The 15,333-nt window shown below is 48.4% G+C and overlaps 1 protein-coding gene and 2 long non-coding RNA genes across 8 annotated transcripts in view; 2 read left to right on the top strand and 1 right to left on the bottom strand.

Moving 5' to 3' along the window:
- HOXD3 (homeobox D3) overlaps positions 1 to 4,784 on the top strand; it is a 19,989-nt gene extending 15,205 nt beyond the window's left edge. For all 6 annotated transcript variants that reach the window (XM_017868301.1, XM_017868306.1, XM_017868304.1 and 3 more), the window contains exons 3-4: positions 727 to 1,345; positions 3,199 to 4,784. In XM_017868301.1, coding sequence (XP_017723790.1) covers positions 811 to 1,345; positions 3,199 to 3,956 — 1,293 coding nt within the window. In that variant the 5' untranslated portion in view covers positions 727 to 810 and the 3' untranslated portion in view covers positions 3,957 to 4,784. The remainder of the gene's footprint in view (positions 1 to 726; positions 1,346 to 3,198) is intronic.
- Positions 4,785 to 4,874: 90 nt separating this feature from the next.
- Positions 4,875 to 9,756, bottom strand: LOC108527156 (uncharacterized). The gene is made up of 4 exons (XR_001884715.1): positions 9,340 to 9,756; positions 8,978 to 9,140; positions 8,195 to 8,352; positions 4,875 to 7,449 (listed from the first exon to the last, which is right to left on the bottom strand). It is a non-coding gene; the product is annotated as an uncharacterized LOC108527156 (long non-coding RNA).
- A 37-nt stretch (positions 9,757 to 9,793) lies between these two features.
- LOC108527158 (uncharacterized) lies at positions 9,794 to 10,630 on the top strand. Its single transcript, XR_001884717.1, has 2 exons — positions 9,794 to 9,881; positions 10,050 to 10,630. It is a non-coding gene; the product is annotated as an uncharacterized LOC108527158 (long non-coding RNA).
- The last annotated feature ends 4,703 nt before the right edge of the window (positions 10,631 to 15,333 follow it).

Raw genomic sequence — 15,333 nt, 5'->3', positions numbered from 1 at the left:
AAAAAAAAAAAAAAAAAAAAAAAAAAACTAAGAGCCAGGTGCGGTGGCTCACACCTGTAATCCCAGCACTTAGGGAGGTGGAGGCGGGTGGATCACCTTAGGTCAGGAGTTCAAGAACAACCTGACCAACATGGCGAAACCCTGTCTCTACTAAAAATACAAGAAATTAGCTAGGTGTGGTGGCAGGTGCCTGTAATCCCAGCTACTCAGGAGGCTGAGGCAGGAGAATCCCTTGAACCCAGGAGGCGTAGGTTGTAGTAAGATGAGATCATGACACTGCACTCCAGCCTGGACAACAAGAGCGAAATTCCATCTAAAACAAAACAAAACAAAAAACTAAGGCATGTAGCCAGACATGGTGTGCTCCTGCAGCTACTGCAGAGTAGCTGGGACTCTGAAATACTCTGAAATAGCTATTAATACTGCAGAATAGCTGAAACTTTGAAATACTCTGAAATAGCTATTAACACCAGGCTAAAGTGGGAGGATCGCTTAAGCCCAGTAAATTGAGGCTGCAGTGAGCCATGTTCAAGCCACTGCACTCCAGCCTGGGCAACAAGCAAGACACTGTGCTAATAATATATAAATAATAAACTCAGATCCAGCACCTTGCCTGTCTCCCCACCATGAAGTGGGTGGGAAGCAGAGAGCATGGGCTAGTCCTTTTATATTGACTGGTCTTGCCAATGACACTCCCTCTGGGGCCTCTTGCTTTTCTTCTGACAGGTCACCTGGAGCCTGGGGGCTGGCCCAGCTCTCTCAGGATTTAGCAGACATTGGAGGTGGCAGTGAAGAATACAGTGGTAGTCAATGTTATTTGAGCAGGATCAACAGGCCCTGGAGCTTCCTGAGTGCACAATGCAGAAGGCTGCTTACTATGAAAACCCAGGACTGTTTGGAGGCTATGGCTACAGCAAAACCACTGACACTTATGGCTACAGCAACCCCCACCAGTCCTACCCACCCCCGGCTGCTGCCAACTCCCTGGACACTGACTATCCAGGTTCTGCCTGCTCCATCCAGAGCTCTGCCCCTCTGAGAGCCCCAGCCCACAAAGGAGCTGAACTCAATGGCAGCTGCATGCGGCCTGGCACTGGGAACGGCCAGGGTGGAGGTGGTGGCAGCCAGCCTCCTGGTCTGAACTCAGAGCAGCAGCCACCACAACCCCCTCCTCCACCACCGACCCTGCCCCCATCTTCACCCACCAATCCTGGAGGTGGAGTGCCTGCCAAGAAGCCCAAAGGTGGGCCCAATTCTTCCTCAGCCACCATCAGCAAGCAGATCTTCCCCTGGATGAAAGAGTCTCGACAGAACTCCAAGCAGAAGAACAGCTGTGCCACTGCAGGTAGCTCCCTGAGGTGGCTCACCCCCAGACCAAGCCCCCTCCAGATTGACCCAAGGAAGCCTAGTCAGGGCTGGAAATGCAACCTTGGAGGTTATATGTCTAAATTCCTACTTATGTCCAAATGTTCTTTTTTTTAGTGTTCCTGATTGGGGTCATGACCTTGCAGTGACAGAGTGCTCCCTTCCATTCCAGACTGCTGGTGCTATTGGTGGACAGGTCTTATAGCTATTAATAGAGAGTGCTTCCTTATATGGGCATGTCTGTTTTCCTGGGCTGCTAATTATAACTTCATTCCCTCTTCCACCCAATAGCTCTTCAAGATTTGAAGACAGGTGTTACAATCCCCAAGACTAGGTGGTTATATAGCCCATATCACATGAATCTCATTCTCTTAAACTCATAAAAACTAAAGTCTTAGAAAGTACCATACTAAGTACTTTCTAAGCATCATCTAATTTAATTTTTCAAAGAAGTTTTTGAGGTAGGTATATGATAACATCCCCATTTTACAGATAAGAAAACTGTTAGAGAGGATAGGCAACTTGCCCAAGATCATGAAACTGCAAAGTTTGAATCCAACCAGTCTGGCTTTAGGGGCTGCTAAGCATAACCATGAGTCTCTATTTGGCCCACCTTGGCCCAATTCTCCCACTCCAGCAAATCCATAATGGGGAGGTGCCTGTCCTAATAGGAGAGGATATTCTGGAAGACAATAACAGCCTTGGATTTCTCTAACTGGAAGGGAAGACCCTCCAGTTGGAGCCTTCTCTAGGTCCACCCAGGGCTTGTAGAAGATAGGCATGGCCAGGAGCTCTGAGGGCCATTCCTTCTCTCTGCTTAGACTGCTTGGTTCCTGAAATTTTCTGACCTTGTGGTATCTGATGTGGTTTATCTTCAGGTAGATGAACTTGCTTCCAGTTCCAAGGCAAGTTTGGGGCCTGGGGTGTGGCTTGTTATCAGGGATCTGGTTTGCCTGATGCTTTCTGGGGCTGCTGCTCCTAGAGGGAAGGTATTCTCCTGCCTGCAACCTCCTTTTCCTGCCCCTCCTTCCTCAGCTGCAGGCTCAGGCCCTCCCTCCCAGGAGAAATCCATTTGTCTTCCCTGGGAGGGAGTGGACAAGCAGCTGAGAGGTGGCAGGGTAGTAAAAGCCAGTGTTGAGGCTGCTGCTTCTAGCACTGTGAATACTCAAAATGCTTCCAGCCTGGCCTTGGACTCTCTAAAACACCCAGGCAGTGTTTTTGCTTGTCTGTTTGGTTGGTTTTTATTTTTTTATTTTTTATTTTTTGGTTTGTCACCTCCCTGGCTTTGGGAGCAGTTGGGCTGCAGTGGGGTGCCAAGATCTCCATCCCCATACTTTGCTGGGGGTTGGTGGGGCGCTTTGCCCAGGAGCCAGCTCCTAAGCAAGGCAGGCTGGAACTATTTCCTCCTCCCTTCCTTCTCCATACCCCACCCCTGGCAGCAGAGGCTGGGAGGAGTGTTCAAAGGAGTCTGGCCCTTCTTTGACGGGGGAGGCCTTACCAGCTGTTCCTGGTCTCTCATTAAACTCTTTCATGGCCTTTGGGTGGGTATGGGATGACGGACTAGGCTGCAGGGGAGAGGGTGGGCAGAGTGAACTGGATCTCAGAAGGCTGATGGGGGTTTCAGGTGCGACTGATAGGTAGGCCTAGTAGGGGGTTGGTAGGTAGGTGAATTCCCCTTTGGAATCATACCTCTCAAATAATACCTCCCCACCCCAGCCAGGATTGGAGGTGGGGGGAGGGAGGAGGAAAAGAGAACCAGGGAAGCACCCCTCTCCAGTCCTGAGGGTCCCCACCCACTCGCTCAGCGCCCTCCCTCTCTCCCTCCCTGCCCAGGAGAGAGCTGCGAGGACAAGAGCCCGCCAGGCCCAGCATCCAAGCGGGTACGCACGGCATACACGAGCGCGCAGCTGGTGGAATTGGAAAAGGAATTTCACTTCAACCGCTACTTGTGCCGGCCGCGCCGCGTGGAGATGGCCAACCTACTGAATCTTACAGAACGCCAGATCAAGATCTGGTTCCAGAACCGGCGCATGAAGTACAAGAAGGACCAGAAGGCCAAGGGCATCCTGCACTCGCCGGCTGGCCAGTCACCTGAGCGCAGTCCACCGCTCGGCGGCGCCGCTGGCCACGTGGCCTACTCCGGCCAGCTGCCGCCAGTGCCCGGCCTGGCCTACGACGCGCCCTCGCCGCCTGCTTTTGCCAAATCACAGCCCAATATGTACGGCCTGGCCGCCTACACGGCGCCGCTCAGCAGCTGCCTGCCACAACAGAAGCGCTACGCGGCGCCGGAGTTCGAGCCTCATCCCATGGCGAGCAACGGTGGCGGCTTTGCCAGCGCCAACCTGCAGGGCAGCCCGGTGTACGTGGGCGGCAACTTCGTCGAGTCCATGGCGCCCGCCTCTGGGCCTGTCTTCAACCTGGGCCACCTCTCGCACCCGTCGTCGGCCAGCGTGGACTACAGTTGCGCCGCGCAGATTCCAGGCAACCATCACCATGGACCGTGCGACCCTCATCCCACCTACACAGATCTATCGGCCCACCACTCGTCTCAGGGACGACTGCCAGAGGCTCCCAAACTGACGCATCTGTAGCGGCCGCCGCCGGCCTGAACTCGCGGCGCAATTACCTCTCTTGCTGTAGTGGTGGGGTGGCAGGCGGGGCCCGCAGGGCAGTTCGGGAATCCCCTTCCCGCTCTTGCCCTGCCTCCGCCTCCCGGGTCTCAGGCCTCCAGCAGTGGAGGCGCAGGCAACCGAGCCTCCCCTGCATGGACGTCTTCCTTTGGGTGACTCGCCATAAATCAGCCGCAAGGATCCTTCCCTGTAAACCTGACAGTGCCACATACTGCGGACCGAGGGACTCTAATCTGGTAATGGTGTCCCAAAGGTAAGTCTGAGACCCACCGGCGGCGCGCCCTGCAGAGGGACCAGAGCTTGGAGAGTCTCCGGCCTGGCCCACGTCTAGCTTAGTTTCGGAGATCTTAATTTATATTCTCCTTCCTGTCCTGTAAGGATTGCATCGGACTAAACTATCTGTATTTATTATTTGAAGCGAGTCATTTCGTTTCCCTGATTATTTATCCTTGTCTGAATGTATTTATGTGTATATTTGTAGATTTCTCCAGCCGAGCTTAGAAATTCGCTTCCAGGCCGTGGGGGCCACATTTTACCTCCTTAGTCCCCTTTGGTCTGAATTAGTTGAGAGAGTAGTTTTGAACAGTCGTAACCGTGGCTGGTGTTTGTAGTTGATGTAAAGGATTAAGACCGCAAACTGTCCTTCATGGGTAGAGTCAGGAAGCCCGGTGGCGTGGCACAACACACATTGGTCATTTCTCAAAAAACACACCCCTCACCACAGTTTATTGATTTCAAATTGTCTGGTACTATTGGAACAAATATTTAGAATAAAAAAATTTCTCAGTCGGAAGTGTATCTGTGTTAATCACGCACACTTGCAAGCAGATCACTATGCCTTTATCTCGCACAATCCCCATGGAAGGCCCCAAAACAGACTGACACTTTGAAAAAAATTATTTATTTGGTGTCTAGTGTATAAATCGGTTCTGGGGATACTTGATTACTTTCCAGCTATTGAAATTAGGGGAGGGGGAAACGAGGATGCAAACCTAAAAGGTTCTGGGCAGGATGATTTGGACAGGGCTTTTGAAAGCAGCGCCTGCTTTGCTGTTTTACTGCCCTCTTTCTAGACACAATCGACTTTTACACTGGGGAGGCCAGAGCTCACTTTTCTGCATTAAGTAACAAAAAATAAACTTTGAAAGAAAACTGACAATCAAAGAAAAAACACAAGAGAAGTTGTAAGAAGAATTGAGCTATGAAAAGCTAAGGTGTAGAAAAGAAACCATCATTTGGAGACGCACACCTAAGCTTTTTCTCTAGGAAATGCTGTGGTGAATTCTTTCTTTGTAGTGATCATTAGTTCATTTCTAAAGAAAACAAGCATTCCCCATGATGTAAAGTAATAAAAGTTTCATTAATGAAACATAATAAGTATAAACACCTTGTTTACTCCTGTTACTTTGTACAAAATGGGCAAAAATGTCTTCAAGGATTTATAACCATTTTGTAAATAATGTGGCTTCTGCTAGGGGTGGACAACTTCCCTGCTTCTATGGGAGGGGCCACTTAGAAAATGCCTTCTGATAAGGTTCAATTCTTTTGTATTTCAGCAAAGTCAGCCCACGCATCTCTATTTGGTTTGACAAATAATGCAACTCCTACTACATCCCCGATGAAATTCCTATTGTGTGGAAATAATTTAACTTCTAATCTTCTGGTGGAACAACAATCGTTTCTATTTGGATGTTTGTATTTCACTAAGTAATGATGGCTCAAAATAATATTTAGTTTCCTTGTTCCTTTGTGCTGTTTTTAAAATGGCATGTTAGATTTGCGGGTGGGAAGGGATATCCTTTTGCTAAATTTCAATCTATCTGAGCAGGTTTAAAATATATATGTTGTAGAAGTGTATCAACAGAATAAATGACTTCAATCGAAGGCATATTTTACCCACTTTCAAGGCTTAACATTGTTTTCTATGAATTTGCATCCATAGGCAGAATTTCTAATTGTCTTGTAAGAAATTATTTTTTAAGCAATTAGCGAAATCAAAGAAGAGCTCACTGCCTTGCAGGGATTACAACCACCTTTCTTAACTGGCTAAATATTAAATAGTTGAAATGTCAGGCTGCTTAGATTCAGCCCGATTTTCCCTCATCTCCTCTTCCTACCATAAATAATAATAAAAATACATAATATATCACAGCTCCAGGAGTTTTCCAGCACAGTATGTTACCGCAGGAGTATCTGCTGAGTCTGCGGGTGTCTGCAAAGCCCCAAGTGTCATTTGCGGCTTAGGGTTTCATGGATTAGACTTTAAACGGTGTCTAGCCCGGCTGACATCAGCTTCCTCTCACACTCAGGCTCCAAGGAAGTGTGGGATCGGGGGCTCCCTCTCCGGGCAGCCGCAGCCTTCCCTGATGCCCTCCTCTTGAGTGGGGTGAGGGCTTGGACCAAATCTGCCACCTTCTCTTACCTTTGGAGGTTCCCGAGACTTCTAAGAATGGCTCGGATCTGTTCCTGTCATTGGCGTGAGACTTATCTGAGGGGCGTGGGTGGGAGTGGGCGGCGAGCCGTGGGAGGGCTCGTTTCCGCGCGGCTGCCAGCCCAGGAGAAAGTTGGGGCCCGCGGCACAGTCATTTAAAACTTCATAAATTATAAACAAGCCGCCTTGGCCTTCGCAATAAATTCCGCTCCTTTTGAGCCTGCAATTAGTGTTAGAAAGCACCCGAGTCTAAACACAACCAAACGCCCTCTGAAGGACCCAACTGCCTGAGGTTGCAAACCTTTATTTCCCAGTGCCACCCCCTCTGCGACTGAGGTTTGCACACACAGTCGCCTCCTTCCCCGCCACCGCGGGCACACTCGGCTGGGTTCCCGCTCCGCAAGGGAAGGTCACAATAGCTGCTCTATCGGCTGCGGAGGCGCCTGCCGCCTCCCTTCCGAGTCTCAGCAGCAGAAAAACAAGAGAATGGGGGGAGGGGAAGCCCCAGCAACAGCGCCCTTTGCGGGGGGCAACTTCCACCCTAGCCAGGGTCTCTCTCCTGGGACGGGTGCTCGCGGAGGGTTGGGGAGCGGGCAAAGGGAGCGCACCACCAGGCTGCTTCAGGCCTTGCCGTAGGGCGCTGGGTTGAGGGTGCCCGGAGCAGCCGCGCCATTGTGTGCCAGGTTTTCCCACGGGTTCCGTGATGGGGGAGGCCATATAAAGGGAGATCCGGGCCGGGCCTCTCCGGTATTGGTCTCTGGGAGGGTCTACCTCGTTTCCCCAAGGGGAAGAAATGGTTCTGTCTCAGGCCTTAGCCAGCTCTTTTTTCCTATAGAGACCACTCTGGGGAAGGTGGGGATCAGGGAGATTGTGGGTCCTCGTGGGGTCTGAAGAAAGGCATCAGGGCAGGATCTCAGGCCCATGGGTGAGGGGTGGCAGTCGTCTGGACATTCTTGGTGGTTCTTTCCAGGCAATCAAATGTGAATTAAGGCAGGATAGCTGTGAGGCAGCCAGAATGGCCAGCTGCAAAACAGGAGGTGGGGGTGGGGAAGGAGATGCAGACAGTGAGAGCTTTCCCTGCAACCAAGAAAAACCCAGGATCCAGCCAGGAGTTGAAGTGCTGAGACCCAGCTGAACTAGCCAGGAAGAATGGGGAAGTGGCAGCAGAAAGGCCTGGAAAGTAGTCCTGGCCACTGGTAAGCAGGTCAGAAAGGGCAATTAAGTACATATTCTGCCTCCTGGCTTTCAGATCTGTACCTCATCCAGGGACCTGACAGAGAAAAATCTGCCTCTGATGGAATCATTAAGTTAACCATCCATTTGTACCATTTCTTTGTACAGGCTTTCAAATGAGAGAGAGAATACAGGAGGAGAACGTTTCCCCTTGGTTCAGCCCCAAGCTCCCTATCAGAGACACATCAGCCAAATTAGTTTCTGAGGCTCCAGAGGCTGCTAACCTTGCTGAACAAGATTTTTCGAATTTCTGTGTGTTAGGAGTATTAAAAGATAGTGATTACCTATACTAGCAGCCAGCCTTTGTCCCTTTTCCCTTCCCTAGTCTGTACCAGCCCACTGGCCCTTGAGTGAACTGCGCATCTTCTCAGCCTGAGGACTTGGGAGCTCAGGCTCTCCATCTGTTGAGGTTTTTCATTAGGGAGACTAAAGAGGATGTATGTGGGTGTGTGTTTGAATAACAAAGAAGTAACCCTTCATTCTAATAAAAAGTGTTCCTCTGCTTGACCTGGGGGAGCCAGAAACTTGTTTATACCTTCAGTATTGGAGGGACAGTCACAGGCCTGTTTTGACCTTTTCCTGAGAATTAGCTGAAACTTCCCTCTGAAGTCAAGTAGTGAATCTGTTACAGGTCTAAGGAAGGTCCTCCTCATCTGGGAGTTCTTGGCATTACTTTGGTCCTTCTTTCAGAAACTGAAAGAAAAGAATAGGAAGAACAGAAGTTTGTGAGTAGGCAGGAAGGGACATGGACGACTCCAGCCTTCACAGGCCTATGGCCTGATCACTTCAAGGCACTGCAACTTCCCAGAGAGAGTATATAGGTAGGGTTTAGGTGAGTGGCCCTATTTCTAGACACTTTGGGCACAGGGAGCTGAGACTGGGTTGTCACTAGCTAAGCCCTTACTATCTTTGAGGGCTGGTTCTTAGATCTCTCTTGGAGAAGGCCTGGATAGGAAGGAGAAAGATTGGGTATATTGGGAGGCTGAGACAGGAGAATCGTTTGTACCTGGGAGGCAAGGCTGCAGTGAGCTGAGATCACACCACTGCACTTCAGCCTGGGCAACAAGAGTGAAACTCTATCTCGAAAAAAAAAAATTGGGTACATAAATTCTCTGCACTTTCTGCACTGGTGATGCTGGAGAGGGATAGTGAATGATGAGGATCATCACAGAGGACGAAATCTTAGTTCTCATGTTCCCTTGTTTTCTACTCCAGCTACAAATGCCCTTATCTTTGGAGTCCAAGGTTAGGAACAAATGGACTTAAGTACCTGGCCTAAAGCCTATTCCTAAAAACTTCCCTCAGGTTTCACACCTACCTTGGCAAGTTGGAGAGTGCAAAGACAACATAAGGACCCATTTTCAGGCCAGGTCCAGCATGAAACAGAGTGGACAAAACTATTTCCACACATGAGGGAAAAGCCAAGGCAGATGAATATCCAATCATTTGCAGTAGCAGAGGCAGGTGAAGGGCCCCCAGATCTGTAAGGCAGGAGTTACTGCATTAGTCTTCCTGTCCTAGATCTTGGGCAAAATGTCCTGATTGGTTCCTGGATTATTTTAAGGAAAGACTATCTGGAGGATCATAAAATCTGTGTTTTAACGTTAGTAAGGGCCAGAAGGATTTAAATCCTAATTTAAACCAAAATACATGGAGAGTTCTGGTACAGAGTTCTGGTACCTGTGAAGCAGGGCTCAAAACCAGGCCAGGAGGGCTTGTTGGGCCAGGAATGTCCGTGGTTGGTGAGGAGGCTGGTAGAATGCCTTTTGATGGCTCCATTGTTTACAGCGCTGCCCTACAAATACCATAACCCTCTCCACCTCCTCTGCAAAGGCCGAGCCGAAGAGTAGGTCTGGTGAGTTGAGCTCTAGGGAGCTGGTACCATCTTCCCTCAACTCCCCTCGGTTACCCCTTGGGGCAGCAACGACGCCATCCCAGCCCCTTCCAGAGAACACACAAAGGAAGCCCCACCCGTCCTTGGACCTGAGGACACGCTGGGGATGGGGCTGGCGTGGACCCCGTTTCAGGGCACCCCGGGCCCCGGCGGGGAACAATAGCCGCCGCCTCTTGGGCGGTCTGGCCGGCGCGCGACACAAAGATCCGCGCCACCATGTGACGCGCGCGCTCGCTCCGCGCTCTCCGCGCCTCCGCCAGCGGCCAGGCTGCGGGAGGGGTGGGCGGGTGCTCCTGATCCACCTGGAGCACTTTTGCAAAGACAGACGGTGAGTTAATCACCCTACCGGCTGGCGGCCGCGTCGCCTCTTGCCCGCGAGGACTGGAGAAGGGGCTGGGGTGGAGGATTTCTCTGTGTGTGTCTAGGGTGGGGGGCGGGAGAGGTTAGTTCTATTAAGAGTTCATCAATCACCCGGTGTGCACTCTTCGCTCGACAGCGGTTCCTCCTACTTCAGAGCATGTCTGGGCCAGCTGGGAACCGACCAGCAACCGCAAGCGGAGGGGAGGCAGGCACGCAGGCTGAGCGCTAACTGAAGGCGCGGCCTGAGCTCGGCGCCTGCTGGGGAGCTGCGCAGCCAGGACAGTGGTCCGCAGCGCAGGGCCCGGGCGCAGGGCCCGCCGTCACTGCCTCACGTCGGGGGCCAGCACTGCCACCTGCCAGCCCTGCCGCCTGCCCTTGGACTTCCCAGGGAGCCCAGGGCCCTCCCAAAGCGCTTGCACCCACACCCGTCCCTGACCTACAGTGACCCTGCATTCCCCGCCCCCTGCCACACCTCCTGCGTGAGTGTCACCCTTAAATACTGCTCTACACCCAGAGAGGGACGAATCCACCTCAGAAGGCAGAGCAAGACTAATTTCAATGGGTCAGAAGGTTCTCGCAGGCACTGTTTTATTTAAGAGTGCCTATTTACTGGCAGGAGTATTTGTGTGGGAGGAAGTAGGTTAAGACTGCTGTTGAACTTGAAGCTAAACTTGAATGCCATTTAACATAACAATAAAAATATACTTAAAACACCAATCACAATGATATGACTCACCTCTCCTTTCCAGTGTGGAGGAAACACTCCAGTATTTTTACCTCCATTCTTTCCAGCTTATTTTAAGAACACCCTAAAGGGATAGATAGCAAGTTTCTGAGGGTAGTCACTAGCATTAGAGCTGTTTACAGCAGGAAGGTTTGGTGGAGTTAGTGGTGAAGCACTTTTATAACCCTTCTGGAGTGGACATACTGTTCTCTTTGTAAATCCTAACAAAGTTCCAGCCTAGTTCCCCTTTTACCCTTTTTTGCTTGGGGACATCAGCTGAAATGTTTCTGAAGTTAGTAAATGTGTTACCTCAGCCCACAGGAAAGAGTCCCTGAAAGACAGAAAGCCTTAGCTTTGCCCTCTCTTCCTTCAGGCTTCTCTCCCTTCATCCTCTTGGGTGGAAAATTAACTTGCTTTGGAAAAATGTTCTATCATTTGCTTCAGATAGATATAAGATGAAGTATTAAGCCTCACATAGTGTCCTGAACTCACTGAGCAATGAAACTACTAGTCTTGCTGTCCTTGGTTCAGTCTGTTTCTCCTCCTTGCCTTTCACCAATTCCTAGTAAACAGCTTCTATGCACACTGTGCTGGGCTCTGGGATACAGAGTCACTGATGGTGTGTGCCCTTCAATCTAGTGGGGAAGAGAAATAATCCTAAAACAATATGACAGGTGCTATAACAGAGGTGTGGTCAAAGTGTTCCTCTAATAAAAAAGGAGCCACTAATAGTACTATAATGTCAAAAAAATAGTTTCAGAGGAGGTGAATTCAGGCTCCTGAAGCATAAGCGTTTTTCAGGTCAAGAAGGGAAGACCATACCAGGTAGAGAGGACAACTCATGCAAAAGGAAAGAAGGAGGAAAAAGCAAAGTCTGGACTTGGAACAAGGAGAGTATTTTGGAGTGTGGTCATCCTGGCTAAAAAGAGAGGTTGCACAGGGCTCATGTGAAGGAGTCTGGACGTACTCTGTAGAGAGTGGGGAGCCACTGCAGGTTTTAAGCTGGGATGTGAAGTTATGTATTTTGAAGCTAGCTCAGGGATGCTGTGTCTGATTAGAGAAAGGAGAGGTAGGAGGCAAGAAGAACAAAGTAGGAAGCGACTGCAACAACACAGCAGAGACATGAACTAAAGTAACAAGAGTGAAGAGAAAAGACATTTAGAGGTAGAATTCACAGGACTTAGTGATCAACTGGATGAGTAAAAGAGGAGTTGTGGATGTTAACCTCTAGATTTGAAGGACTAAGTCACATCATTCCCTAAAATGAATAGAGGAGGGAGAAAAGAAGGCTTTGCAAGGAATCTAATGAGTTCGGTTGCAGTCTACATTGTATTTTCTGCTTTGCTACTGATATACTGTGTGGCCCTAAGCAACCCACTTAATCTTTCTGGACTTCAGTTTCACCAGTGAAAGAGTCAATAAAGATATCTACCTCATAGGTTTATCATTAGAGTTGTATGAGAATGTGTGTTAGGTATTGGTATCTTCACCAGGTCCAAGTGAGTGTTCTATATAAAGCTAAAACCTAGGAAAAACACACCCGCACTCACACCATGCTGATGAATACTTAGATCCTGGGTGTCAAGTGAGAAATGTCTTAGAGAAATTAAAAACAACAACATCCTACTGCTTCCTAGATATTGAATCCAAGCTAATGTTTAGGACTAGGTCAGATCAAATTGCTAATCAGAGCCCTCTCCTTCAAGAGCAGTGTTTGCTGGAGGATTCATGCAGAAATGTGTTATTGGTATCAAACCACTAAAGAAGAGGTCTTTTAGCAGATGTCAGAAAGCTTCCATGCTTTTATTTATTTTTTTCTTTAAATATCATGTGTCTTTCAGGGAATGCTTGAAGCCACCTACTCTTTTCTGAACCTCCTTGAGCCCTGTGTGGAATGGTGTAGTATAGGGAAGACTGCTGAACATCTGACTTTGGCCATTTACATTGGGCATGATTACAGCAAGTTGTTTATCTTTTCTATGTTAGTACTATCATTTGTAATACAGAATTATGAAAGGCTCAAGATAAGGAAGAGAGATATTTTGGGAGATGTTATAAGGGTAAGTAAAAGGTATTATTTTTCACTTATCAGATTGGCAAACATAAAAACTTCAACATCCCATTGACTCGGCAAAGGTGTGAGGAGACAGGAACTCTCATATATTGCTGATAGAGGTATAAATTAATTTATTTCTGTGGAGAGATGTATTAAAACTGACAGTGCACATACCTTTTGACTAAATCATTTCACTTCTACAAATTTTTCTAATAGGTAAAAGCTTGACCATGTGTTTGTAATAGCAAAGGGTTGAAAACAAGCTATATGCCCATTGATAGGGAATGGCTAAATGCACTGTGGCAGGTGTATACAGTAGAACAGTATGAAGTTATAAAAGTAAACCAGGGCCAGATGCTGGGGCTCACATCTGTAATCCCAGCACTTAGGGAAGTCAAAGCTGGCAGATCACTCAAGCCCAGGAGTTCGAGACCAGCCTGCTTTTGTAGAGTTGAAACCTTATCTCTACAAAAAAATACAAAAATTAGCTGGACGTGCTTGTGCATGCCTGTAATCTCAGCTACTCAGAAGGGTGAGGTAGGAGGATGACCTGAGCCCTGAGAAAGTTGAGGCTGCAGGGAGCCATGATTGCACCACTGTACTCCAGCCTCAGTGACACAGTCAGACCCTGTCTCAAACAACAACAACAACAACAACGACAAATCCAGGAAGTTATGTGGATATATATGGAATGGTATGAAAGATACAATAAGGAGGAAAGCATGCTGCAAAAAAGTCTGCCTAGCATGCTACCATTTGTGTAAAAATCTGTGGAGTACATACACACGCACATAAAAATGATGCTAGTAAAAAGTGTCTCTGGAAAGATATACAAGTTGGTTGCTTATGTGAAGGGTAACTAGGTAGCTGGGAACAAGAGTGGGAGGAAGACTTTTCACTGTATACCCCTTTGTAACCTTTGAATCTTGAAGCAGGCACATTTAAATTTATTACCCTTTCAAAAAAATAAAAGAAGCCAGGCACAGTGGCTCTTGCCTATAATCCCAGCACTCTGGGAGGCTGAGGCAAGTGGATCACCTGAGGTCAGGAGTTCGAGACCAGCCTGGCCAACATGGTAAAACCCCATCTCTACTAAAATTACAAAACTCAGGTGGGCGTGGTGGCACGCATCTGTAGTCCCAGCTACACAGAGGCTGAGGCAGGAGAATCGTTTGAACCCAGGGGGTGGAGGTTGCAGTGAGCCAACATCATGCCACTGCCCTCCAGCCTGTGCAACAGAGCAAGACTCTGTCTCATAAAAGTTAAAATAATAATAATAATAATAATAAAGGAACAGAGCAGAGGATGAAGGTAGGGAGAAGATCAGGAAAAATAACTAATGGGTACTAGGCTTAATACCTGGGTGATGAAATAATCTGTACAACAAACCCTCATGACACATGTTTATCTATGTAACAAACCTGCACATGTACCCCTGAACTTAAAATAAAAGTTACAAAACAAAACAATGCCATTAAAAAGAAATGGAACTCACCTTGAGTAAAATAATCAAGGAACAACAACAAAAAAATGGTTAGTACAAGTAACCTGGGTGTGCCTGTGTGTGTTCATATGTGTTCTTATTTATACTTGTTCTATCCAGCAAAATTAATCTTGGGATACCTCTTGTTTTGTTCCCCCGGGGCCCTGATGCTGATCTACTTCAACGATAATAAGGGGATTCTTTACTCTTGCTTGGTGGTGGGGTCCCAGGTCTGTCTCTACCCTCTCTTCTAGGAGGACTCAATATGAGGCTACAGAAGTCTGGCAGAGCAGCAGGCCTCTCAGAACCACTGACTGTGTGGCCTCTCGGAAATGAGTGCACCTTCTTGAACACTGCTCTGCTTGCTTGGGATCGAGGCCTGCCACAATGCCAAGGAGTGGCTACTATACTTCTTCCTCTTTGCAGACTGTAAAGAGGCAATGGACCATGGAAAGTCACGAGACCCAAGGTGGTTCCATTTTTTGCAGGATGGCTTTTAACCTCTTTTAACCTCTGAGTAAAGTGACTTCCTCTCTAAAATTAGGGGTTTGATGTAGCTTATCTGGAAGGTGTTTTCTAGCTTTGACATCTTAGGCTGTGAAAGGTCAGCCTTTAGCCAGGGATAGAGTTATTGCTTAGGCTAAGGGATGTTTGGCCCCCTCTGGATCCCTGGGACTCAAAGGCATATTCCAGACGATTTAAGAGATGGAAGAAAAAAAAGCCTGAATCCTCTCTCTTCAGATGCCCATTCTCACTCCTTCCTTCTTCCCATTGCCTCAGAACCACTCTTAAATTTTCCCTGAAGAGACTGGGAGAGACAAATCTCTTTCTCTTCCAACCCCACTGGCATCAGCAAAGCCAAGGTAAGGAAGCGGCAAGAAGCAGAAATGAGCCCAGTCTCTGCAAAGCACGAATTGGTCAGCAAAACTTGGGAAACTTCCAACTGACCACTTCTTAAGGATATGTTCTAGAAGTTCAGCCCAAGTAGACTTAAGTTTTACCTTGACGTTGACCTCTACAACCCAACAAACCTCTGGATACTTTTTAGGTATACTCATGTGCCAGCTAGCCATGATCTCTGATCATTCATGGTCCCTCTCATAGGAACATCTCCTTTATTCCCACCCTGCCCCCTCCCACCCCAACTCCTACAGCAT

This window comes from Rhinopithecus bieti, unplaced genomic scaffold (genome assembly GCF_001698545.2).
Source record: "Rhinopithecus bieti isolate Rb0 unplaced genomic scaffold, ASM169854v2 scaffold_3062, whole genome shotgun sequence".
NCBI lineage: Eukaryota > Metazoa > Chordata > Mammalia > Primates > Cercopithecidae > Rhinopithecus > Rhinopithecus bieti.
The sequence above is the reverse complement of the archived record's forward strand: the minus strand, read 5'-3'. Positions and strand labels throughout refer to the sequence as shown.